General features: G+C 50.9%; 1 protein-coding gene across 1 annotated transcript in view; it reads left to right on the top strand.

Moving 5' to 3' along the window:
* LOC106748945 (MAP/microtubule affinity-regulating kinase 3-like) overlaps positions 1–25,361 on the top strand; it is a 76,311-nt gene that overhangs the window by 6,923 nt on the left and 44,027 nt on the right. The window contains exon 2 of the mRNA XM_014627905.1: positions 25,217–25,342. Coding sequence (XP_014483391.1) covers positions 25,262–25,342 — 81 coding nt within the window. The 5' untranslated portion in view covers positions 25,217–25,261. The remainder of the gene's footprint in view (positions 1–25,216; positions 25,343–25,361) is intronic.

Genomic DNA, 25,361 nt, shown 5'->3' with positions numbered 1-25,361 from the left:
AAACATCAAGGGGGATATCTTCCCGGTGGTTCCTGCGTTTATATGCATCGGGCGCGCCGGCTCGTATCTGATTCCGTCATTCACTCCCGTTTTCGTATCCACGTGGGTAATTCTGTTAACTTTTTAACGATCGTCACGTCCGCCCTTTCTATCTGGCCCATCTTTCCGCTGTGTAACGTGTCGCTGTAACGATCGCCTGAATTAAAGATGTAGATACGGAACACGGACGCCGCTGTGTTAACCGCGGCCTCCTCGTTTTTTTCATTAACGCGCGCCGTCCGAACGGAACGATGCGGAGCGCCGACAAAAAAGAGAGAAAGAGAGAGAGAGAGAGAGAGAGAGAGAGCGAGAGGATGAGAAAAAAAGGGCAGCCGCAAATTCGACGGAACAAGTACGCATCGCATTCCGTAATTCGGCGGTGAAATTCCGCCGAGAAACGAGAAACACCGATAATGTCCGACACATGTCCACGTGTACGACAACGACGAACGGAATGGTAATCGCCGCGAAAATATTCTATTCGTTCTCGTCGACGACCCGAGTCTACATCCTACTTATCTATCAAATAATTTTCAAGTATAAATCCCCGCAAGCTCCGGGAGAAATCGACCCGGTTTCCACCGGGAAGGAGGAACACCCGATCGGGAGGATCGGAGGACGCGCGAGATTTCTGCGATACTCCGCCGTCATTTCCCGCGGATATGACGGCCGACGTCGGCGGGTTTCCGCGGGGTATCACATGCGGCGGAGAGATGTATTATTAGCACCTCGTTGACCGCCGCGTTACGAATCGCGCGGGCGCGCGTGCATGTAAGTGGTACGACGCACACACGTGGAGAGCGCGCGGAGCAGGCACGAGGTGGATATTAGTCAGCCAGTGAGAAGACCATACGGGGGCGAGCGCACAGCGGAACGACGAGAGAGCAAGGGGCAGGAGAAGAGACGCGAGAGACAGAGAGAGAGAGAGAGATGAGAGAGCGTGAGAGGGACCGTAGAACTTGCGCGAGATGGCAGCTTCATAATTGCTTTTAGCTGCGTAGTATGTGCCACTGTCAGCTGTTCCCTTATTACGATGATACACTCCGCCCGCGTCTTCCTCTCTGTCTTTCTCTCCCTCCCTCCTCTCTCTCTCTCTCTCCGTCGCTGTTATATGTGCCACTCCGTCTTCATCGCCGCGATATAAACCTGCGATGCACGGTCCGCTTCCGAGGGACACAATGCATACGAATCCGCAAACATCATCACGAGAGACGGAGAGAGTATCGGCAAACACACACGGCGACAAGGCCTCACCCCTTGCCCCCTGTCCGTGGGGGACTGGGCGCACTACATCTATTAGGGGACAAGTTTTTTTCTGGTAGATAAATCCTGGTGGCGATGTGTCGCTTCGAGTGGGGCCGCGTTCTTTTTTCCTCCTATCCCCCTCCACTGCCATGATACGGCGAGGTGATCTCAATAGTTGAATAATGAAATAGCGGAAATCGCGGTATTCGTGGGAACGAATGAACTCGAAACTACGATGAGACGATCGAGCGAAGACGGCGATCTTTCGGCGCTCTTTCGGTCGAAAGCAAATTTAACTCGATTGCGGACCACCTGGCTGTGGCAGTCCCTGTTAACGCGATTAGTGCGACTCGGATAATGGGAAATCTTGTTGCCGCTATTATGGAATTTGTATGTATTCGCGTCATGATTATTTAATCGCTCTGTAATTCTGTATTGGGAGTAATTAAAAATAAATCGGAACATTATCGCATATAGGGTGGAGTAGCGCATATATTTCCTTATTTCAACTTCAGTTTCATTATGAAGCCGAAAGAGTCCCATGGCAAAAATTAATGGCTATAACGAGGTATTCCTTCGGTAAGTATATCCCTCACGAAGATATAATATCTCATCCATTCGGGCTCATCCCCCGCTTCTGGACGCGAAGGATTTCGATATTGAGGAAATAATTGACTGATTAAAGTTCCAGAAACCGTCGGAATCGACGAATCGACTCCGATATCGCACAGCTATTGCTGAGTGGCGAACTAATTAGCGAGCTAATCGACACGAAACGATTTTCATCGACAACTCGTCTCATCGATTATTCGTTTTCAACGTTAGAAAAAAATTAATATTTGATCCTTGTTGAGAGAGTATGAAAGAGTGGAAGAAAGAGAGAGGGAGAGAGAGAGAAAGAGAGCGCGCTCAGATTACATAAGCCGTAAAAATTCTTCTCCGGTATAGCTTCTCCAAGCAGATTAAATTAAGAAAAATGGCTTTCCTCGATATTTTTATCCCTAGCACTGCGCACTTCTGCCGCCTTGGCGCTAATAACCTCTCGCGTCTGCTTTGACACGTGTAGCTCCGCGTTGCTCCGAATTTGAGAAACGTCCGAGTATCACGTAGGCATCGGCGAGCCCGTGAACGCCCGACTCTCGGCCACCCCTTTAATCTTCGTTAAAACGAGCCGCACGATCGTGCTCCGCCATCTAACAAGTCGAGAACCGGCGGCCTTGATTAATCGTCCGACTAATTGAGAAATAAGTACTTTTGCATCCACCGGTTTGCACCTACACCACCGCCGGCCGGGCGGATAATAATCGCGGGGGCGTGCACGAGGCCCGAAAGCAGCATTAATAAGAAAACGAAGAACGCGCTTAATGATCTTAACGATGCTGCTTTGTGGCGCGGCCGGAGTTTCCCATGATGCCGAAAGGTGTCGGTTGACGCGACACGTGTGCTCACCGACACCGCCACGTGGCGATTCTCGAGGGGATGCTAATGCACGTGACCTCGTCATTGTATCGGCGCCGGGGCAGAGGGCCGACGTGATTTCGAGGGTGGTTCCCCGACGACGACGGGTTCGAAATTCGTATACGCGTCGACGACGGCTCGTTGCCGCCGAAGAACGTGCGGGATGCACGTATAAACTCACCTACGATCGCGCCACTATGTTAAAACCCGCGTTGAATTTACCTCCCTCGGACAAACGACGATCGACCGCAAAGCGGCGAGAGAAAGAACGGAGGGGGAAGGAGGAAATATTAATTTCGCGGAAAAGGAAACAACATCTCCCCCTCTCCCCCCTCCGGAGTTGCATTCTGTTTCCCCGCGCTCTGTTATCTCGCGTAACACATCGCGCACAATCCCCGCTGTTTCTCTATTATTATTATTATTAACAAGAAATTGTATGGTAAATTTTGTTATGCCGCGGAACACGCGTTTATCGCGATCCGCCGCTGATGTTTCCCCGTCGGTGAAAAGCGCTCGCGCCGGGATAACACGCCCAATTCGTACGTTACAATCCGAGGAGGTTAACCTGGAGTGCGTTATGCATGTACATACATTACGGGCAATCCCGCGCCATGAATTTTTATGTATGTATGTATGTATTATTACGAAACGCCACGTAACCGCGAGGTTCCCACCGGACGGACAGAGTTCACCCGACGATCCTCCGCGCATAATCAGTTCCAGGACGTTCCTCGTGCAAACAGCAGCGGGCATTTATCACGCTTCACATCCTGCGCCGCGCGTCCATCGCTCTTGATATCCGTACTTTTCAAGAAGACTCTTATTTGATATTCCAACAGCCGGTCGGAATCGCGTCGCCGTGTAACGTCGATCGCACGGGGGCGGTAACAGAAAACGATACTCGAGAACGAGACTCGAAATCTCGATACTACTTTGATGCTCTTCAGGATAATTTGCGCTTAGATAGCATATGGACTGATAAAAACTTACTTTCAAGGTATTGACACTTTTCTTAATCTCTTTGTTGAACCTTTAATTCTACACTGAAAAAAAAGAAATGGTAAGTTCAACGAAATGTTGCTTAACGAGCCAAATTTTCAAGTACAACGTTTAATCCACTGAACAAATCATGCAGTTGCAGTAATCAGGTATTGATTCAACGGCTGCGATTTGATCAGCAACTGTATCAACACAACGTGCTGTTGCACCAGCGCGTGGAGTTGCCAAAATCATACTACTTAAGGTATTTTTTAAGTGTTTATATCACACAGAAAATACAATGTAATTCGTTTAAGTTTTAATTATGTTTTTCATTGCTCATTTATTCAATATAATTATCACTGCATCGCGCTTACATTGAATAATTACAGAAAAATAATGAGATACGATTTAGATGACCGGTACGATTTAGGCAACTCTTCCTTAATTTATTCAGTGTACATGATATTTTTTCGAAATCATCGATTTTGTCGATTCAACCGCTTGATTTTCTTGATGTTTTATTTTAATCAGATTTAATCCTACCTCGAACAACTATTTTAACGCTGAAGCAGCGCAAAGGAAAATTTAAGGCATTACCAGGATCAAAGGAGGAGTACATTATATTGCTGGGATTGGAATGTTTTGAACCTATTTCGCTATCTCATCTCTTACTGTGTTGTAGAATTGAAGGTTCAACATAAGGCTAGAATTTCGAGTCTGGCAGTTCTCATGCAGCGAGTCGCGCTGGGGAGGCTCTTGTAACTTTCGAGCGCGATCTCGAGTGACACGATCTTTGCGCGGCGCGTCCGTGCCGTCGCCTTCACGCGCCGCACGGCGGCTCCACGAGATAAATCGCTATATGTATGAACGATCGTTGAATAATAGCCGGACCGATCCAATCTGTCATTCGTTAACCGCCTCCTAACTATGATAAATGGGCCTGCGAGTGGCACGGTGTGCACCGATTATACATAGACCGGCCGGTATCTTCGTTGCGTATCTGCCCGGCCGGTCGGTCGATCCGATCGCTACGATCGTAAGCCTGCGCGCCGATTGATGTAAATCAGACAACGATCGCTTAATAACGCCCGCCTTTTTGCGTCGCTCCAGTGCGTTGAAACACGGATCGATGCACAATCGCACGAGCGGCTAAGCCCGAAAGCTGCGAGCCGGCTATCGGAGGGACTACGCTTCGCACTCGAGTGTCGATTTGCGATAATTTGCGATCGCGACCAATTCTCGCCGCGAACGATCACACGGATATATGCAGTTCGTGAAGGCTGAAAGGCACACGGGAAAAAAAGGATTTAACAATGCGATCAAGAACCGAACGAAAAAAAGATTTCTTTCTAAATTGAAAAAATAAAATAAAATTATTGAATCTGTTTAGCGGCTGAAATTAGCTGAAAATACGAACAGATTTTCAGCGATATAACTAAGATGATTATCCGTAAAAAATGAGTTTGATATAACGCTTTTAATTTTGTCCAGCAAATTCAAGATTCCATCGATCGACTTTTCACGTACAGCTTTCGGAAATCCGAGACAATTCTCTTCGAGGTCGCTGACTGGCGACCTAACGTAGGGAGAGATATTTTGCGGCCGAAACGCGAGATTGATTCTCCCGATTTTCTAGCTACGCGCACGAGTATCACGAAGATAACCGTATTAGCGAGGATTTTTCACGGACGCTCACTGATCCGTATCACCAGTGAAAACGGATACCTCGTGCCGCGGTCCGGTCGACCGAGGATCGCAGCATCTCCTTCGTTTCAAAATCCACTCTCAGATTTATAACTCATACTATGCTTGAGCGAGCCGAGACGCGAACCATAGCGAATTACATCCCTCGGCAATAACGACGCGGGCTTCGATTTGCGGATAGCGAAATATCAAGAGCCGCTCGCTGGCCGCGCTTGATTTACTCCCGGTAACCTTATAAATCATCGGCTTCTCGCAATCGGCATCGAGTCATCTCTCTTTCTCACTCGATCGCTGGCCCGCACGTATCCTTCGTTTTCGTGTTTTGCCGTCGAGGTGCGCCTTTCTCTCAACGCGAACCAAATGTCAGAGACCCCTCCGCTCCATGAAGATCCGATTCGACGGGCGAGTTTTTACGGCAATTCGGGCAAACCGTACGGTTATTGCGAAGTATATTTGCTCGTTTACGTGAAATGATCGAGGCGTTGCGTTCGAATCGACACACGTGCACATGACCGGTATCCTTTACACATCTCCGAGTACAGCCGTATAAAGCATAACGATGCAATATAATTTCTCTCTCTCCGTTAAAACGAGAGTCTTGTACAAATTGAGTCTGACGCAAGCCGTCTCATTCGTCATATACTTATAGTTCAAATCAATGTGAACGAAAAATCCCTCTACCATTTTGCAAACAACCACGCAAATGTTTGAGTTATTAATTATTGAAGATGTATAAAGGCTTTTTTAATTAATAACTCCAAAATATCAGCAATTCTTATTTCTTCGATTCCATTAATTTTTACAGTCGAAAAATTTAACCAACGTGTCGGTAAGAGCCTGATCACAGATGTCGGCGCGATATTTTCGGCGAGAGGATAAAAAAAAATTCCAGTCTAGATCGACATTCGAAGACAAATGTCTGACGAAGGAATTGTCTTAATTCGGCGCAAAAAATTGAGTTACCCCACGATAATCTCCAGCCGTTCGCTCGTTGGCACGCTTATCCCACGACCGGGATCTCCGTCAGCGGGACGTGTTGATCCTCGAAGATGCCAATCAGCAGCTCGTGGACCAACACCGATAGATCATTGGCGACACGTTGGTCATTCCGCTATCGTGACAGTTAACGCGAAGAGGACCCTTTCTCGCACAGGTTGCGTCGTGAAAAGACGGTATATACTTATCTCGGAGAGCATCGCATTAAGGTAGCCTCGAGGGATTCGTCCTCGAACATGCGAGATCTCCTGACCTCCCGGCCATCCTTCTTTGCTTAGAGATGAATAAAATTGCCCTTTAAGGCAAATTCCCCGGGAGCAGTGGCGCCGCGCATTCGTCACAACCCTTGTCAGCCCTTTCAGATCCACCCTTATCGAAGCGGAACAACGCTCGATAACCGAATACATTTGAAGCGAGGCGTGCGCGCGTACGTCGTCTCCGAGGTTCCATAAAGAGATCGAGTCGCGGCAACGGTTCTCAATTTCTTCAGGGAGACCCCCCATTCGTCGGATTTTTCCGAAATCTCTTGCTTCCCGGGCGCGCGCGCGTGTCACGGTGGTGACTAGTTGAATTTACGACGACCCGCCACGACGAATTTGCGTCACTGCGCGAATCTCACGCCGTCGTTAATTACCGTTGCCGAGCCACCGAACGGTTCTGAAACCCAATCCCGAATGGGAATCGAGTTTCAGTTTTCCCCGATCCTCCTCATTATATCCCGATCGCAAAATCCGTTTTCGACGGACGAGCGCGCGAATAACGGGCCGTTCAACCTCTCCCTCGGACCGTTCTGATTAGGCTCCGACGACCTCCCCTTTCGCGAGCCGAGGAACAGAGACGTTTGACGTAGCCGGTACAAGGCGAACGCTCGTGTTCCCCTTCGGGAGAACATCGTTCTGCCACCGGTAGCGACAAGACCACGCGTCGCGAAGGGCCTTAGCATACAATGGCGAGAGGAGACCCGCCGGGTTCGTAAAGAGCACGCGGCAGTAACTTTACTCGCCCGTGTACGTACCAACACCGAAATATAATACGCGCTTCTCCGCAGATACATAATGCAAAAGGTGAGCGCACGAGCGCGGGCGAGCACAGCGATCCGCTATGTACGCAGAGAGAGAGAGAGAGAGAGAGGGAGGGAGGGAGAGAGATAGATGAATAGATAAATCAATTTATTACGCCGCGAGATATCTCCCGAGATCGCGCGAGCGCGAGTATACCGCGTAAATATGTAGAATGTTAAGTGGCGTAAGCGACGCGAGACACGCACCGCTGATCGATAATGCACGTGACGCCGGGACTAATTGTCCGGTCCGAAAAGTACGCGCACGGAGAATCTCTCCCGCGTTGCCACGGCTGTTTTTCCATCTCGTTTCTCGCGCGGCAGCGCCGCGAAAATCGCGTATCTCCGAGGAAATCGGCGAAGCGTACTTCCGAGACTTGTTTTAGATTTCCGAAGGGGCGAAGGAGCTTTCATTCCCCGCGTATTTCTCATCGGGAATTATCATCGGTGTTCCTGGTGGGTGGACCAAACGTTTGAATCGTTCAAGTTCGTGATCTCTCTAAAGCGAAGTGAAATTCTTTCATTTCGCTTCGATAGCCGACACGCACGCCATCGTACTTGTAATCGCGACACGGCTGAAAAACTCGCATCTAACTCTAAACTGAAATCTGCATATCTCACGGGAGACAAGTTTCAAGTAACGACTCTTGCACGGGTCTCGGTCTGCTACATAGTTGTCGACTTAAGAACGGAGAGATGCAAATGGGACGGTAAACGCGCGACAACCCCGCCATCGCGTATACCGTATCTCCCGTAAGTGTAGTATATCTTTGACAAACGGATAATTAGCTGAATTTTAGAATCGCGCGTAAAGCCACGGTGTGTATCCGCTTTACCGTGGTACGAGGTAAATTATTTCCAGGCAGCGACATAAACGCGACGGCTCCGCGTTCGCGAGCGTATCGCTGCGAATAAGGCGGCCGAAGAACCGCGGGGTGTCGAAAGTCCGCCTATATCCTCGCGAACGCTCGCTTCTGCTCGCTCGCTATCTGATTGCAGGCTGGTTTCGCGCGGCGGAAGCCGTTCTCCCGGCTTCTCCTTCGACGCTGAAGCGGCGAAGATATGTGCCTTCGAGACGAGTTATCGTCGAGATTTATGCCCGGCTCCGCCGAGAGCTTTGCGTCCGCCGGCTCTCGTCGTTTAATGAAGCGATCGCCGCAATCGGCCCGATTTAGCGAACTTCCGAGTTCGCACGTCTCCGCGACTTTCGATTCGCTTTGACCACGCTCGATGCACACTCCATCCGCGATATCGATCTTTCCTCGTCGACTGCCGCGTTGCTTCCCGTTAATTGCACAAGAGCTTAACCGAGGATCGAGATATTGAAAGTGTCAAGAAACATTTGCCCTCGTATGGGATCGAAATTATTTTTTCGTCTAAGCTTGAGTGAAATTTTCACTCCTGCGATTTCGAGTGGCAATATTTGCACTATGGCTTGGTGTGAAAATACCGCGATTTTTCGCTTGTTTTGAGTGAAATTCCACTCTAGGAAATTTAAAGAGCATACATCTTTTGCCTCGTTCGATTGGATGCAACATTTTATACGATGATTTCGATTTTTCAATTGTAATTAATGACATTTCATGAGATTTAATGAGACTCGGCGGTATCACCTAATCACCGGTGACCGTCACGGCATTCAACGCGTTAACGAACGATCCGTGACGCTGACGTTTCTGTCAATCGATTAATTCATTGCAAAAGTTCTCATTGCTGATTACGAGAGCTCCCGCACCTCTCGAAGTTCGATTCGTCAGACACGGAGAGCGTCTTGACCTGAGGCCCTTCGCGGAGGAGTCCGCCGAAGTTCCCTCGCGTCGAGCCTCGTGCCGAGTGCTGGTTCTCGCGTCTATTTCTGTCAGCAACAGCGAGATTTTCTCACCCTCTTCCCCCCGTCGGCGACGAGAGCCGCGCAAGGACGGATCTTGTCGCTCGGCGGATCTCGAAAGCCGCTTCGTTCGTTCCGACGACCACGTGTTACGCGCTCGCCTCCCAAAGCGCGGCACTGCGCGCGCGCGTTAAAATAGAAACCTGAGTGCGAAGGACGGGGCGAGAAACAACAATCGCAATTCTGGAACACTTGTCACAATGAAGAAATAAATAAAGAGAAAATCTTTCTCTCTTTCCCTCTCGCTCCGACTCGCTATTCACGCGCGAGTCTCTCAGCCGAGACAGAAAAGAAATCTATCGCGCTGCATATGCAACGGCCGCGGGCGAAAGCCGCTTGTCAGTGTTCGATTGACTCGCGAAGGACGCCGGGAATATCTCCTAAGAAGTCGCGGATAGTCGCGGAATCCAGGAGAGAGAAAAGCAGGCGAGGGCGGCGTTGGCGAGGTAAAAGTGAGGCAAAGCGCGCGAGAGACGAGGCCGGCCGTCATTGGCGATGCATGGGTTGCGTTGCGATCGCCTCCCATAACGCATCAATCTCGCGCGGGCTCCCGAGGGAGCCCCGGCACGGCGCCCTGTCCGAAGCCCGGCCGCGCTCATCCGTCACGGCCGGCACTCCCGAATACACGTATACGCGGTTTATGCGAGAGAGAGAGAGAGAGAGGCCGACGGCGGCGGCGATCGTGCGTGCCCGGGTGCGTGCGTGCGAGATTCGTATTATCCGCCGCGAGAAAAAAAGCCAGCGTGCACACATGCAGGGTATATCGCGCGCGACACCGTATTACGGGCCGGCTCTGAAAGAGAAAACGTCCTTCCGCGCCGTTGTTCCGGTGTCATTACGGGAGAGACAGTCGACGGCGGCTAATAAGCCCCGCGGGGGTAAATGAGCGATACGCCGGGGGATTTCGTCGTCGCGGCTGACAACGTCGTCGGGCGCGCCGCGAGCTTTCGTGTCGGAACGAAAGCTGAAAAGAGACCATTTTGCGTGACGTTCTCTCCTCCTTTTTTTCTCCGTTACCTGAGATACCGAGGTGCCAGCGACCGACACGACTATCTTACATCTACACGGGAAAAATCTCAGTTCCCGCAACTGAATGGGGGGGGAGATCGGACGGGAACTCGGAGTGACGGGGAGTGAAAAGTCGGTGACGAGAAATGATATCGCCGTGTCACCGCGGCTGAGAACATTCGCGTCAGCTGCGTTAAAAGCTCGGCTGAGACAACCGAGAGCGTTTGACCGGGTAATCTCCGACGGGAATCTTTCCGCTCCCGCAACTGAGTTTTTCATCCGGGCGGCGGAAAAATTCTGTTCAACAGCAACGGAATTGTTGTTTTCTCCCCAGTGTGTATAATTACGAGGCTATAATTATAATCATTATCCGTAACATAATTATCTGATTATAAATTATCTCTTCTGTTTATTTCAATGATCTCTAATCTCTGTAATCTTTAAAATGTTTATTACAACTGTATCACAGTCGTAATTAATTCCTAGGAAAACACAGGAAGGAAGATGCATCGGATTGTGCACAGCCATTGTGTTGTCTTCTCACCGGCGATATATCGCCAACCTCTCACGAATTCGCGTGTTGTGCCGCGTGGGCGTTCTCTCGCGGATGACACGAAATTATTTTATCGGACGAAATAATATCGATCAATTTAAACTTCATACGCGAGAGGCTCGAACCGCGCGAGCGAGCGCGTAAGGTTCTCGGCGCGCGCATAATTTCGCATTATCCTCCGCCAGATTATCTTCATTAAACGCGTCTGCGGTCGCGAAACTCCGTCTCCGCGGACGCAAATGCACGGGCGGCGGATGTTGGCGGATAGCGGTGGATTTATAGACCACCCGTGTAGAGAACCCGGCCGCTAACGAATATCTCTCGTAAAAGCCGCCGTTCACCTTCGCACTCGCGGGCGTGAGATGTTTTTATACGAGCGCTAAAGGGGAAAATTTTCCTCGGACCTGGAGACCGCGGAACATCGCGGTAACTCGAAGTTACCGTGCTGATACCTAAGTTGCTGGTTCAATATTTTTCGTGGAGCGTGCCCGCGAAATGCCGCCGGGTCGCCGTAAAGAACAGAAATAAAGGTCCGTGGCGGGAAATTCTCATTATAAATAAAAATAAACCCTTCTCACGATGAATAATGCACGCGGTGCTCTCCGAGTTTCGCCTCTTGCTCAGATTGCCTGTGGTTACAAAAAAAAAGGAGCATTTCTCCTCTGGATATTTAAAGCATTGAAATATCGAAATACATGTCGAGGGAAAGAGGGAGAAGCATGCTTCGGACACGCTCGGTCCTTCCTTTACGCGTGTATCCTCCGTCTCACTCGTCCCGAGTTCTCCTGTCTCACTATTTCTCTCTCGGTCGACGCGGACGGCGATTACGAATTCTTACGCCGGACACAAACTTACGACGACGTCGCGTACGGACGGCTCGATCTCGTCCGATCTCGCGTTTTTCTTCAATTAGAGAAAGGATCGGCCTCTCTCGGCGGGAAGAGAGTTCCGCGGACCGAGCGGCGCGCGTACGAAGCAAAACCATTAACGAGATTTTAACGTCCGTTAAGAGTACACGAAGGATACACGGCCAGGGCCGGTATTTTGCATCCTCCGCCACCTCAAGTGAACCACTCTCCGACCATCGCTCGCAAAACGGACCTTTCCCCGACTTTTATTCCTACTAGCACTTTGATCGCGTCCTATCAATCACATATCGCTAATTTAAACGCATCTTACTGACCGTGACTCGACTTTGGATATAATTTTGCTTCGTCATCTCCGATATTAATTATTTATCCATATTGCAGATAAATATGGACAAGAAAGCGTTTCAAAAATGAAACCTTCATTACCGACGAACACATTCAAGTTCACATAGAGGAAGTTGACAACTCGAAATGCAACTCTCGCGTTTCTCGCGCGACAAGGATGCTTCGCCGATGACCGAAGCCGGCCCTGTATTCGCAGGGCCAGGCTGCGTGTCGGCCGATTCGTCGATCGATTCTCTCCTTTCCAGAAATACGCGTATCGCGATATTCCTTGCACGAGGGTTGTTCTCCCCCCTCCTGCTTACCCTCGCCTACGGTGTTGTATGGTTCGCGCACCAAGTTCGGCCTTTGCATATACGCGAAACACGCCGTTATCACGTTTGTCCTAATAACTCCGTCCATACGTTCGATTCGCCATGTCGTTTCCAGCTGGCGAGAGAGCGCGCGCCGCCCGGAGAAAAACGGTCGTCGAGATATCTCCCGATCGCCGTCACGTCCGCGCCCAACTGTATTCCTAAACCCGGGGTCCTCTTCCTCTCGCCCCCGTCCCGCGCGTCCTTTCGCTTCTCCCTGAGAAGCGTCGTTCTCCCTTCTTTCTCCCTCGCTTGTGAGCCACGTCGATCTCGATCTTGTCTCACCGCGCCGTATCTCGCGTCCCGCGGATCACAGTTACGATTGCCTATCTCGTGGCCTTCCACGGCTCGCACGAAATAACAGAAGCTTCGACGGCGGACGCTGCGGAATACTAATTGACCGACCGCTCCGAAGTATCGCGAAGTCGCAAATCTCAATCAGCCGAAATGAGTTCGTCCGATGGCAAGCTATTCCACGGGGATATCTTCGGGCGTTCGTAATTTTAACGGCACGCTCTGGATACTCGATTCGAGATCAATTCTGTATGAATAGATCTTACGTAAGTGTAAATACGATTGGAAATGTGAACGCGATGAATGCGCGACGAATACGTTTAACTATATTCAATGAAAAATTCGACCAATATACACAAATGTTTCTGCAAACTTGTGTTTTTTTAGGCTTCTAAATTTGATTGAGAAAATATGAAGATGTTCCTTGAGTTTTTATTGATTGGAGCATTGACACATTCGATACGTCGTTGCAAGATGTCTGCATCGAGCAAATGTTTACGTTAATTGACAGTCGATTTTGAAGTGTTTTCGTCACATACCGAGCAATACTCCAATTCGTTTTCGCGCGTACTTTCACTATATAAAAGCATTTACAATACATTTGCAACGAATAAAGCGTAAATTTTTTCTATGCCAGGGAGTCAATCATCTTTTATGTTTCTTCGCAGTTACTTCGATCCACCGACGACGATGCATGACGATCTAGATCGGTCGCGATCGCGGTCGGCGATTCGACGCGTTGATACCTCGCCGTGCACGATATCGCGCGAACTTTCGCCGGTTACGCAAGTCGTAAACGCAGCACGTGTGTGTACCGGCGATATTTCGTAGGAAGTATTTCATGTGCGCCGGGACTTCTGATAGGCTGTAAAATCGTAAGCGCGGACTAGGCGACCATCTAAAATAACAAATCGCTCGCTGGGGAAAGTGTAGCGAGCGAGCGAGCGCGAGAAAACGGCGTCTGTTAAAATTAAAACTCCCGGATTAATTTACCACACCCCCACGCGCTCTGTCCCTGTTCCCCCCGTCCTTCCAGTTCCGCCGCCCACCCTCTGGCCGCTCCTGCGAGAACCGGGATTTGATAATATCAAGGGCGATCCGTGAGTGGAATAGTCAAGTGGTCGGCCGGTTTCGTTACGTCCGTGTCTCGTAATAAAAGTCACCCTTCTCCCGTAATCTACGATGTCACGGAAAATTCGGACCATTAGGTATGTGGGGACTACGTGACAGAGATGACGACGAGGTAGCACGAATTAAAAGAGAAAAATTTCATCCCGGCGCCCTCCCCCTCCCTCCCGCACGCCCCCGGCCGCCGGGGCGAGGCCTAAATTGGCGCGTTCAAGTGTGTTCGGTGGCGACGGTGGCGTGGCGAGTCGACGACTCATGGGAAAACACGTGCATTATTTTCCGCATCCGTGATTCAGGATGCGAGTCCGTCTCGCGCGATCGTCGAAGACACGTGTCAGATTTACTCGAACGCGTCGGCGTTATAAATCTATCCGGAAAATATATACGCACGACACACGAGCACAGTGTCGCTCGCACGAGCGCGTTCACAAAGTAAGACTGACGTCTCCTACCCGAGGAGCGGCGTCTCGAGGTGTCTCTTTCGCCATGTCAATGAAGCTACGGATATCTCCGCCTTCGCTAGCTATCTCGCCTGACGATTCGACGATGTAAATTAGGGCTCCCAAGTATTCGGATATCTGATTATCCGGATATCCGAGATCGGTTCCGATCCGATCACTCAAATCCGCATTATTCGGGTGTGTGTGTAATCCCGATAATCTATATACAAGTTCAGACCAGAGTCGGGATTCGGATCTATACTCAAAATCGACATGTGGATTCAGAAGCCTTCTTTCCGCAATACTGATCGGCTGTTTCGAAATTTCGATGTATGTCGTTGCTTACTTCGATTCGCAATTGTCGCGAACGGCTGTCATCGCGGAAATTACGCGTCTCGACAGTTCGTAAGTTAAGATGAGTTAACATCTGCTCACGTAAGATTGTTAAATATTCGAGAGAGATCTAAATTATCGCTATCATGTTTGGTCGACTCCGCCAGGAATTTTAGATTCGGATTCGACTCCGACTTCGGGTACGGATTTGAAGCGTCACATTCATACGCTACCCGAATAATCGGATAGCGTCAGATCCGAACGGATACCGGAGCGTTAGTATAATAAATCAAACCAGAGCCTTTACATTTTAATTCATCACCGCGCGGAGAAGGAGAGAGCACCATTCGTTTTGTTTTTGCCGCTTTGTCGCGAGCGCCGCAGGGACGGCCCCCGGACGATTTAATTCCATCTAGCACTCAGCGTGTTTCGCTTAATCGAGGAGCGTCCTTTTTCCGTACGAAACGCCGTCCCCGCCCCTCCCCTGACAAATGCCGCTCGAGTTTCTTAGTTACGACGAGAGAAACGACAAATTTCAAAAGGGGGTGCTAAGTATCCGAGATGGCCCGGGGAAACCGCTNGGGGGGGGGGGGGGACGTGGGAGGAGTCCCCGGTGATTCAATTCGATACAATCGGGAGTAGATTTCCACGCTTCCGTAATATATCGCATTCGTGACCCTATGTCGCGACACTATCCGCCCCCTTCCATTCGTCACCTCGTTAACACGCGCGATTTTGCAACCGGGGACGTTTCGACCGCCACGGCCACGAGCGATAATTGAACGAACGATGATCCTCTAATTGTACGCGCGTCTCTGGACGAGTCGGGTATATTTAACAGATCCAAATGCGCCCCTTGGAGAGAGGAGAGAGATCACAGATTCGCGAATCCACCTCGATGGATTTTTTCAACCGATCAAGGTATGTCTCGGACGAAGTATCGTGTATAACCGTGCGGTATCGCCGTGACTTCTTACGCATGCATATACGATTCGACACACAGCGCACGCACACATGACGCTACTGCCGATCTCTCACACGCGGTATTCAACGCGCGCGCGTTCTCTCTCTCTCTCTATTCACGATATTTACATCAGCGTACGTCCGTGGTACACCCGAGCGAGGTAAATTTGGGTGCAACAACCCGAAGTTATTATCGTGTCGGCTGAGCGTTGATCCCCATTTTTCAAAGTACCTACAGAGCTCGTCCGACCCCTCACGGCCTTTCAAAGGCTTCCCGAGGCTTAACGAGGGTAAAAGGTAAAATAAACAAGCCCGCGCAAAAGCCCGCCTGTCTCTCTCGCGCTCTTTTTCTTTCTGTGTCTCTCTCCCTCCCCCTCCCACTCTTCCTCTCCTTCTCTCTCTCTCTCTCTCTCTCTTTGTGTTAAACGCACTGGCGTATGCGTCGATACCGATACCTACGTGCCTACGTGGCGTGTAGGGCGCATGTGCATCCGCGCGACGAGCATGAAGGCACTTAGCTGATTGCCCGGAAATTGATCAGGAAAATTGGACGGACGGTGGGGTGAATGAGCAGGCAGACGGGCGGTCTTTTTTGTTGTCGGAAAACATGTTTCGGTATGATTTTTCAGCGTTGCGAGTGCGGAGGAACGATCGATGTTGTTCGACGCGCTCTCGCACACCGGCGGCATGCATTTTCGCATTTCCGCGCCGAAAACAATGCTCTTCGTTTTTACATGGCCGGCAGACCGACTCGAACTATTTTCTTAACATCTCGCCGAATATATCCTCTCTCTAGTCGTTCCGCGTTCTATCGTTGTTTTTAACGTCGAAAATATCCGCGGCATCGTAGTTATCACAGTTTCCTATTCCGAAACCGTATCGAAGTGATGAAAGGTACTCGAAAATACGAGCGTCGACCCGTGACACCGGTGTGTCGTGACCCGACCGATTTTTATCTACTTATCGCATACGCGAGGATCGGCGAAAGCCGATTTCTCTCGGTATATCGGAAAAATTGACACGCAAGTCGCGCGGGGTTTCCAGTTTAATTCTCATATTCCACCCTATCCGCCGTCCCGGTACAGTGTCTCGGCACGTTTCATCCTGTTTTACGGTGGCGCACTCAGCTGCGCACCTTCTTATTGCGTCGCTGCCTGTCGATCTGCGTTTCGAATAAAAAACGTCAGAGCCAGAAACGATTTTTTTCTCTCTCGCCCTCTTTCCCTCCCCCTCTCACCCCTCTCTCCCGCTCTCTCTCTCTTTTAAACTAAAGGGACCACGCGTATACACCCCGGAAAGAGGATTTTCGACGGTGGGGCGCGGCAGGCCCCGGAAAGGCAGCAAATCAGATTTGCCGTCTGGGAAAATGTTGTACCGGATTAGGTTCCTTCCATGCGCCCGGCGGGAAATCCGATTCTCATCGAAAGTGTATTTCGCGGTATCGGTCTGACTCGTCGCCGTCGAATATCCTTCCCGCGAATCCACGTGGCGAACAGTCATCTTTAATTTTCTATACCACGCCGAAAAACGAAGTAGAGCGCGTTCCCTTCTCATTTTCCGCGTCTCCCGCGTCAGAGTTTTTGATTTTACGTTCAACCTTGATTGACGAACGGAGAGTGATGAGACTATAATTGTTGAGCTATAGTCTGTCAATTATCAACTATGATGCTTAATTAAATAATAAAGACTTCCTCCTCGACAAACGCATGAATATTATAAATAACGCGATATAGTTTTGAAGGCTTAGAAAAAAAGATTGTTTTTTTCCCATTTTTCGGCAAATTTCTTCGATAGGATAAGAATGAGGAAATAATATATGAAGCCGAAAAAATCCGGAAAAATAGGGGAAAAACAGTTTTTTCCGAGCCTTCAAAAATATAGTATCAATAATACGATAGTTACTCGGAGACGTTCATTCGTGTGAACAGCCAGCCAAGTTCGAGTTTTCCAAGGCAGGCTGCGGTGATAAATCGAAGTCGAGTACTCCGAAACGACGCGTGTCTGGTAAGTGTTCATGGTTCCTGGGTGCCTCTGGCAATAAGACGAATTCCCCGCTCTAATGCGGGAACCCTCGGACCCCGGGTATAGATTAGGGTCATGTTTCGGCCGCGTCAGCGTTTCCGTGCATCACGCGCACGCCTTGGCGCGTCGAAAGTTTCCCGTGCGAGTCCGCGGGAGATCGAAGCCGATTTCGAGGACGATGTATATACATGTATCGACGATTCCGACGCCCGGATTTATTACGCTTTCGTGATTTATTCGTGACTATCACACATCGCCTCCCCGATCCCGGATTTTCCTCACGAGCTTCTCGTGACGACGAACAGTTATGCCGTGGGACCCGATCTAGTCTTCAAACTGTTTACCGTGTCTAGAGCATCGATCCGTTCGTTACATCCTCGAGAACAGAGACGTTAGCGACAATGCGTCTCTCGTTGGCGGCGACAATCGCGCACCCTCCCCGTCGACAAAAAGGAGACACCATTCTTCACGGTACACGAGCGCTATTCACGGCCACCGATTTATCCGGCATTCACACTCAGGCCATACCCAGGGCCGGTTTCGAGCCCTCCCAGTCGAGTTAAAAGATACACACCGCGTAGAACCATAACAGGGGAGTTGCGTGTGCTACCTGAGGCTAAATTCCCAGAAGCGAACACTCGTCTCTCTCTTTCTGTCTTTTTCTTTTCATATTTTGTCCAATTTAGCAACATTCGGACAGCTGATGCATTCGCCGCGTATAGCACAAGGAGCTGTGCGAGGCTAATTAAATAATAAGCAGTTTTTTGAATTTCTCGGAAGGAAATTCTCACTCAAGGCGAGTGAAAATTGATTTTTCTTCCATTGGAACTACAGTCGAAGAAATTCGGAAAGCGAAAGACGTCATGACACACGTATCGATCTTCAAATTTTCGAGCAGTATTGTCCGCTGCAGACTTTGAAAAACGTCCACCCTCCCGCCCCGCGAAGCCCTGGGCAGAAGAAGCGCGATCGTTCACCGGCGCCCTCAGCGTACTTTTCCCGCGCATGTCAACCGGAGAGTCGGCGGGTTTAGCGTCGCGCACGTGTGTGCAAGGGTGGCACGAACGAACACACGGACGCAAGTGCGTCCAGAAAGTGGGTCGACTGCGGGGAGAGCACAAGAAAGAGAAAAACTCGGAGGTGGACGCCATCGAGGGAGGGAAAGTAAATTTCCGCCTCGATTGGCGTCTCCGACGAGTGAATTTCGTTCCCGAAAATCCGAAGGGGTGGGTACCCCTATATACTTTAGACGCTTTTCCTTCTTCGCCTCCCTTCCTCTCTCCTGTCCTCCTTGCCCGCCGCCTGCTTGCCGATCTCCTCAGTCACCCCGCGGCGCGTCTTTTATAAGCAGTAATTCATAACCCCCACGTTTGACCGCAGCATCCCCCGTGCGTTATTTATTCTGGGTGCAACTCGTATTTTTTCGACCGTTTTATCGGGCATCTCTCGATTTATGTGCGCCGGCCGCTCGGACCCTAAATACCGTATGTGTCGCGCTCGTCGGCCGGTACACCCGAGTCCGCCGTGCCCACGAATTCATTGATATTCCGTGCAGAATCGTCGTCCGCGCCATTGCGATGTCGGCCTAATGAATTTAACCGTCGTGCCGATGCCCTCTTACTGGTCGGAACCACTTTGGTTCTTTATATTCACCTTCGTCTACCTCCTCCTCCTCCTCCTCCCCCTCCGCTCCCCTGCCCCTCCTGCCGCTGCTCTTCTTCGTTCTCTTCGTCGTCTTCTTTTCCGCGCCTTCTCGCCGCGACTCGCACTTCTCCGGCCGGCCCGCACCGTGTGAATTCTTAAATTTACAATCGGCCACGTAATTAAATCTACCGTGCCTTCCCCCTTCGCCCGGTATTCGCCTTTAAACTTCGAGCGAAAGAGGCGTCGGCCTTAAAGCCGCGTTGAAAGGAACCGACGTTCCACGGATAAAGATGCGAAATCTTACGCGTGGATTTAACGATACCCGAATTTCCTGCATCAGCAAACTGCAGACTCGCGTTTGATTGAGCACACGCGGCGTAATAGAGAAAATGACGTTGCAGACTGTCCAATTGCGGAGCATTCACGAGACTCGATTTTCCTTTTCTTTTTTTTTACAATTAATCCGTCTCCCGTGTTATCGAAGCGATAAAGCAGAAATAACACTCCGATATTCTACAGCGTATTCGTAGAGCGGCGCGAAACCCGAGCAGGATTAGAGCCGACCCTGTTTACACGCGGAGCAACCCCGACGTAGACAAGCGAGTCGCACCGTGCCGGTGAAAAGGACTCTCACTCTCTCTCTCCCTCCCATTCAATGAGTCGCGTCTTGAAAATACAGTCGTCCGCGATTTCAGCCCCGGGGTGATTATCTGCTCGACGTTTCGTCGGGATACACAATGCCACCCGTTGCGGAGGCACGGGGTTGGTCGAGCGAGGGGGGAGGATGGGACGCTAGGCGCCCCGGTATTTCTTCCTTCCCTTTTTTTCTCTCCTTTTTGTCCAGGATACACTCTCCGTATTTTTTTGCGCCTGTACTAAGGCAGGTGGAACCGACGAAGCGTAACGGGGATCCCCGGGTGCGGCTAATAGCGATTCAGCTTCCTCCGCCTCCCCCGAGTCGGCGAGAGAGAACACGTAGGTCTGGGGCGTAGGTAGGAAGGAAGGTAGGTAGGTAGGTACGCAGATATGGTAGGTGGGTAGCCAGGTTGCTAGGTAGATGCATCACGCCCGGATAGAGCTTTTCGTAGCCGTCGCACCGTGCGAACGGGTTTTTAATTTCGGAGCCCCGTCCCGACGTGAGCTCGCGAGCCCCGTAGTTTAACAGACGAATGGCCGGATATTAAACGTACACGTGCGCGTCCAATGGAAATGGACGGGTTCGATCTATCCCGATTAGATTAACACCCGACTGCCCCGTGTGCGCGAGCGGGCGCGGATTAAAAAGCGTACATCAGCTCGTGAAACTGAGGCCACGCGCTTTCTAGCCGAATTGATCGATCTATGAACCTACTGAAGCTCACACTGGATGAACTGCACAGCTTTTCGACACTCGGGCAAAAGTCTGATTTTTTGTTCACGCAATAGCCGGTATATTTTACTAAAAATAATATCCAACCGGCAAACGCGCGACTATCACTTTTTTTTTCAGGTAAATTTGAATCTCTGAAAAGTGGAGAACCAGATTCGTTTGTGCTCTCCTCGAATTTTGACGCTATTAATGTCACCGTTCAAGGTTCCTCGTGTGCTCTCGCGAAGACCAGCGCGACAGAGACGGCCGCGCTAACGCGGCTAATTTTCTGGGAATCGTCACGACCCACCCGTCCATCGGGCCTCGTATTAACGACGGACCGCACCGTCCGTTGATCGCCGGCCGTTCGCGGTTGGCGATCGATGGTTTGGATTTGGGCCAGAATGACGTCGGAAGAGCCCTCGCGCACCCGCGCTCATGGGCTTTTCGGCGGGGCGGGCAGTGATTGCCGGAGCGAAATTGAGGTCGTGCCACTGGCCGTAAACCTCTGAAACGCCGCCACCGGCCGCGCCATTCGGTCAATTATTCGCTTCGAATTACGGCCCTCCAATTGCGCGAGAGTTATAAGAGCAGTCCGGCTGCTACCGCTCCGATATATACCGGCCGCGGCGGACTCGGTCGATTGGCAGCTCGTTTATGATAACGGCCGATGGACGACACCCACCCGCCCGGTCATGTCTCGACCCTGTCATCATCCCCGTGCTCGCGGTCGCCGGAGTAATTTCTCTCGCGCGATTTCCCCGCACGTCCCTTCGCTGCGAAGAGTCTACCGTTCGTCGCGCGCCAAAGAACGGGATTACAAGCCGCATGCATAGACTCGTATCGCTCTCCGTGCCTCTTCCTCGCTACGAATCAAACTAACGAAACTGTTAATCAGGATTGGACGTTTACGCGTAAAATACGATAGTTCGCTTCTATACACAGGCAATGTCAACTATGCATAATATGTCGTATCTACTCAAAGGGTCCTATAGCGGTGTACCGAAAATCCGGTGAAAATAGGGAGGACTAGTCTCGCTAGAGCGCGAAGAATCGGTTACTCGTATAATATCATTTTACCCGGCGTAGGTACATCACTCGCGACAGCCTCCGATTTATCTGAAGTTGAAGAAGCAAGGGATTTTTTTCAAGTGCCGGCTATCGAGCTGCTTCGCTCGATTACGATCTCGGAGGGAGTCGAGCATCACGCGCGCGGTTGGCTGTATAACGTGTGGCTTGTAGCGACAATCTCGCATCCCGGCTCGACGCGTATCGGCGTATAGGCCCTGGGTCGCGCAAATGTGCGTGCATACGTGCGTGCGTGTGCACGTCGCAAGTTGCGAGTGTGTTGGCGCGATGTACGCGCGCCTGTATCCTCCGCAGGAGACCTTGACAGGTCGGGCCGCGCGCGGTTTAGCCGCGGCCCTCGCTCGTATATCTCAACCCACGCAGAAACATTCGTTAGTAAGCGATCTCTAAAATGGATACCTTAATGTGGCTTTCGCAAACATTATTACGGCGCGCGACTGCTTTTCCCGGTTCTCCCGCCCGCGCAAATAGAACTACTTTATTCGCGTTCCCTACGCGGCCTCTCGACGACCCCGTTTCGCCGCAGCTTCAAAGAAGATTCTGCGTAGCACTGGCCGATATAAACCGCGCTTCCAGCGGTCCTCACGGCGTTTTCGCGACTCGCCGGCGAATCCAGACCGGCGCGTCTCGAGGAATTCATGCGCCAAGTCTGATTTTTCCGCCACCGCGGATTCGCCTCGTCCACGGTTTGATTTCTCTATTTTAACCAGCTCTCTCGCATTTACCGTGCCTTCATTTCAATTCCATCCGAACGGCAAAAAGTTCGTATAATTGTGATGTGAAAAAATTTACAAGCGTGTCTCTTGTATTCTTTCGCCACCTTGAAAACGCATCCACTATCGATATTGGGTTACGATTCGATCCGTCATGTCACGACGGTCTAGAAAGTTTACAACGACGAGCGGTGAGCTCACAACGTAGAGTGATGAGATGAAAAGCGATGCGTCAGTTGACCAAGTTGTAACATAATACGAACACCGAGATAAAGGGGTACGAGAGAAAAAGGGTCACGGAGAGGCGGAAAGAGATCGAATCGAAGTAAGTGGTAGTATCTAAGACAGTTCGTAGATGCAACTTACATGTGTACCATTTCGACGCTTCACCGATTATCAGCGACTCCCGGGGAATCGTCGTGCTGCAGAACGGTCGGACAGACGGAAGAAGCGGCGAGACGGAGAGCCGAACATCAATCCGACGGACGCTGCAACAGAATATAAACCGAGATAAGTCGGGAGAAAGAGAATAGAGAAAGAGGAGGTCAAGCGAGACGAAGAGAAGGAGGAGGAGGAGGAGAGCGTGTAAGAATGCTTGTACCTATAAAATTCGTAATTGCTATTCGCGTCCCACCAGCCGCGAGCATTCTAGAAACGCTCCCGCGTACAATTTTGATGCATTATCGCGCATTATCCTCTGCTTCCCAAGATCGATACCCCGGGCTGCAGCGCTTAAAGAGCAAGAAGTGACGATCATAATGTGGAACGACGAGACGAAGAGTGGCGCGTCAGTTGACTGAGTTGTAACATAATGCAAACGGAGATAAGACAAGAGAGAAGCTCCGAAGAGGAACAAGAGGGAGAGAGAGAGGGAGAGAGAGAGAGAGAGAGAGAGATAGCAGGGAAAGGAGAAAGCAAACGAGAGGGAGAGAAAGGGAGCGCGAGTCGACAGTGGCGAGCGGTAGCCGGTCGACTGACAGCGCCCAAAGAATTAGTATCTTGTATCTGGCGAAGGGCGCCACAAATCATTTGAGGGGGCTGTCAGGCATACCTTGAGCCTCAACTCGCGAGAGAGAGCCCGCTCTTCTCTCTCTTTCTATCTCTTTGCGCGTTCTCGCCCTTCCCCTCTCTCCCTCCCTGTCTCTTTCTTACGCTCCGTGTATCGCGAACGGTCCCGGAACAGGCGCTCCTCTTCCTCTACTCCTCCCTTCCGTTCTCCCGCTCGGTCTCATCTGTGTTCACGTCTCTCTCTCTATCGCGCTACGGAAAGCAGGAACATCAAAGAACACCGACGCCACCGACGCCGCTAATGATATGCGACCCGCCGCCACCGTCGCCACTGCCGGGCAACCTGGAAACTCGAGGACGCGCGTTCCGACCTCCCTCGGAAACAGACCTTCGGTGGAAAGTTTCCGCAGTGGTTTCTCTTCCTCCGAAAGAGAGAAAGGGAGAGAGAGAGAGAGAGAGAGAGAGAGATACGAGTTTGGATATCAATTAAGTGGCGGAAGTACTAATGGCGCTTAAGTGCATCGGCGCTTTACGCTACCCTAATTCGAGAATAGCGTAATTCTTCGTGTTCGAAAATTCGGGGGATGATATGCCGCCTCCCGTCTCTTTCGTTCAGCGTTCCTTCCACCCGTGTCTCGCCGACTTCGGACGGGGGCGCGTGGTAAGACCTTCGCCGCGCCGGTGGCGGTACAAGTTTTCGCGAGTTAATTTGCACTCGGCACGCATACGCGCGCGCGCGCGTCCCTTCGCAAGTTAATGTAATTCGGCGTTACAGTTTCCTCCTGCCCTCCTGGCTGGAGCGCCCTCGCGGACCGACCGCTCGATGCGAAGGGCGCGACAAAGTCCACCATTTCAATCGCTTAGGTTCGCGCGAATTACCGCCTACGGCCCTTTACGGCACATCAAAGGGACAGGGGACCGTGAAGGCGCACTCCCTTCGCCTCGCACGCGGCTGTCTTAGCATATTCGAGTCCCAAGGCATCTCTTTCCTTCCTCCCTGTACTCCCCCTCCCACCTCCCGGCTTTCGCTCTCGTTCCACCTTCACCCTCGCCCGCGGAAAAAAACGGCCTCGTTGCTCCTCGAGAAAGCATATGGAAGGTGTTTGACGTGCTGGCAATTCGAGGAGAGAATGCGGAGCGATTGATCCCTAAAAGCCCCAAGGATAAACTCGCGCATTTTTCGTTCGGGAAGGAATACCCCGGCGCGGCGGCGGGAAGTGGAGGGGGAGCCGCGCGCGAATAAAGCGTTTATTCAAGCGGAGGTGCGCCGTATTGACGTGAAACTTTTTCTCGCCGCCATATGTCGGTTATTTACTCACCTGCCGGCTACGTCTTAATTTCGTGGAGGTCTAACGGAGGGATATTTAAGCGGTGTTTTACCGGCGTCGTGCAGCTCGGAATTTCGGTTTCAATTTATACATCCAGCGCGAATGATGAGACTATCGTGATAATGGGTTCCATTTAATGACGCAGGTCGACTTCTAGTATCGTTTCTGCGTTTTATCTCATTTGTGTCACTGTGCGTCGGTGACTCAAGTCAGCTTAGATGAGCTCAGCTTTACAGCTGTGAGTTGAGCGAAATTGATTGATCAGTCTCCGGATCTTTCCTGCGTCTAAAATTACTCGGTCAACCAAATTATGCGGTACATCAAACACTAACAATGCTCTTCATACTCTTTCCTGCGCGATCAAACACGCGTTTAATTAATCACGTGAATCACCTCGCTTCTCGTTTCAGGTGGCGGTTAAGATAATAGATGTCGCGCAAGGCAAGGACTACGTGATGAAGAATCTGACGAGGGAGGCGAAGGTGCTGTCGATGCTGCAGCACCCGAGCATCGTGCGGCTCTACGAGACTATCCGGGTGAGAGCATTTCGGGGGG

The sequence above is a fragment of the Dinoponera quadriceps genome, unplaced genomic scaffold, assembly GCF_001313825.1.
Source record: "Dinoponera quadriceps isolate SergipeBrazil2010 unplaced genomic scaffold, ASM131382v1 scaffold37, whole genome shotgun sequence".
NCBI lineage: Eukaryota > Metazoa > Arthropoda > Insecta > Hymenoptera > Formicidae > Dinoponera > Dinoponera quadriceps.
The sequence above is the reverse complement of the archived record's forward strand: the minus strand, read 5'-3'. Positions and strand labels throughout refer to the sequence as shown.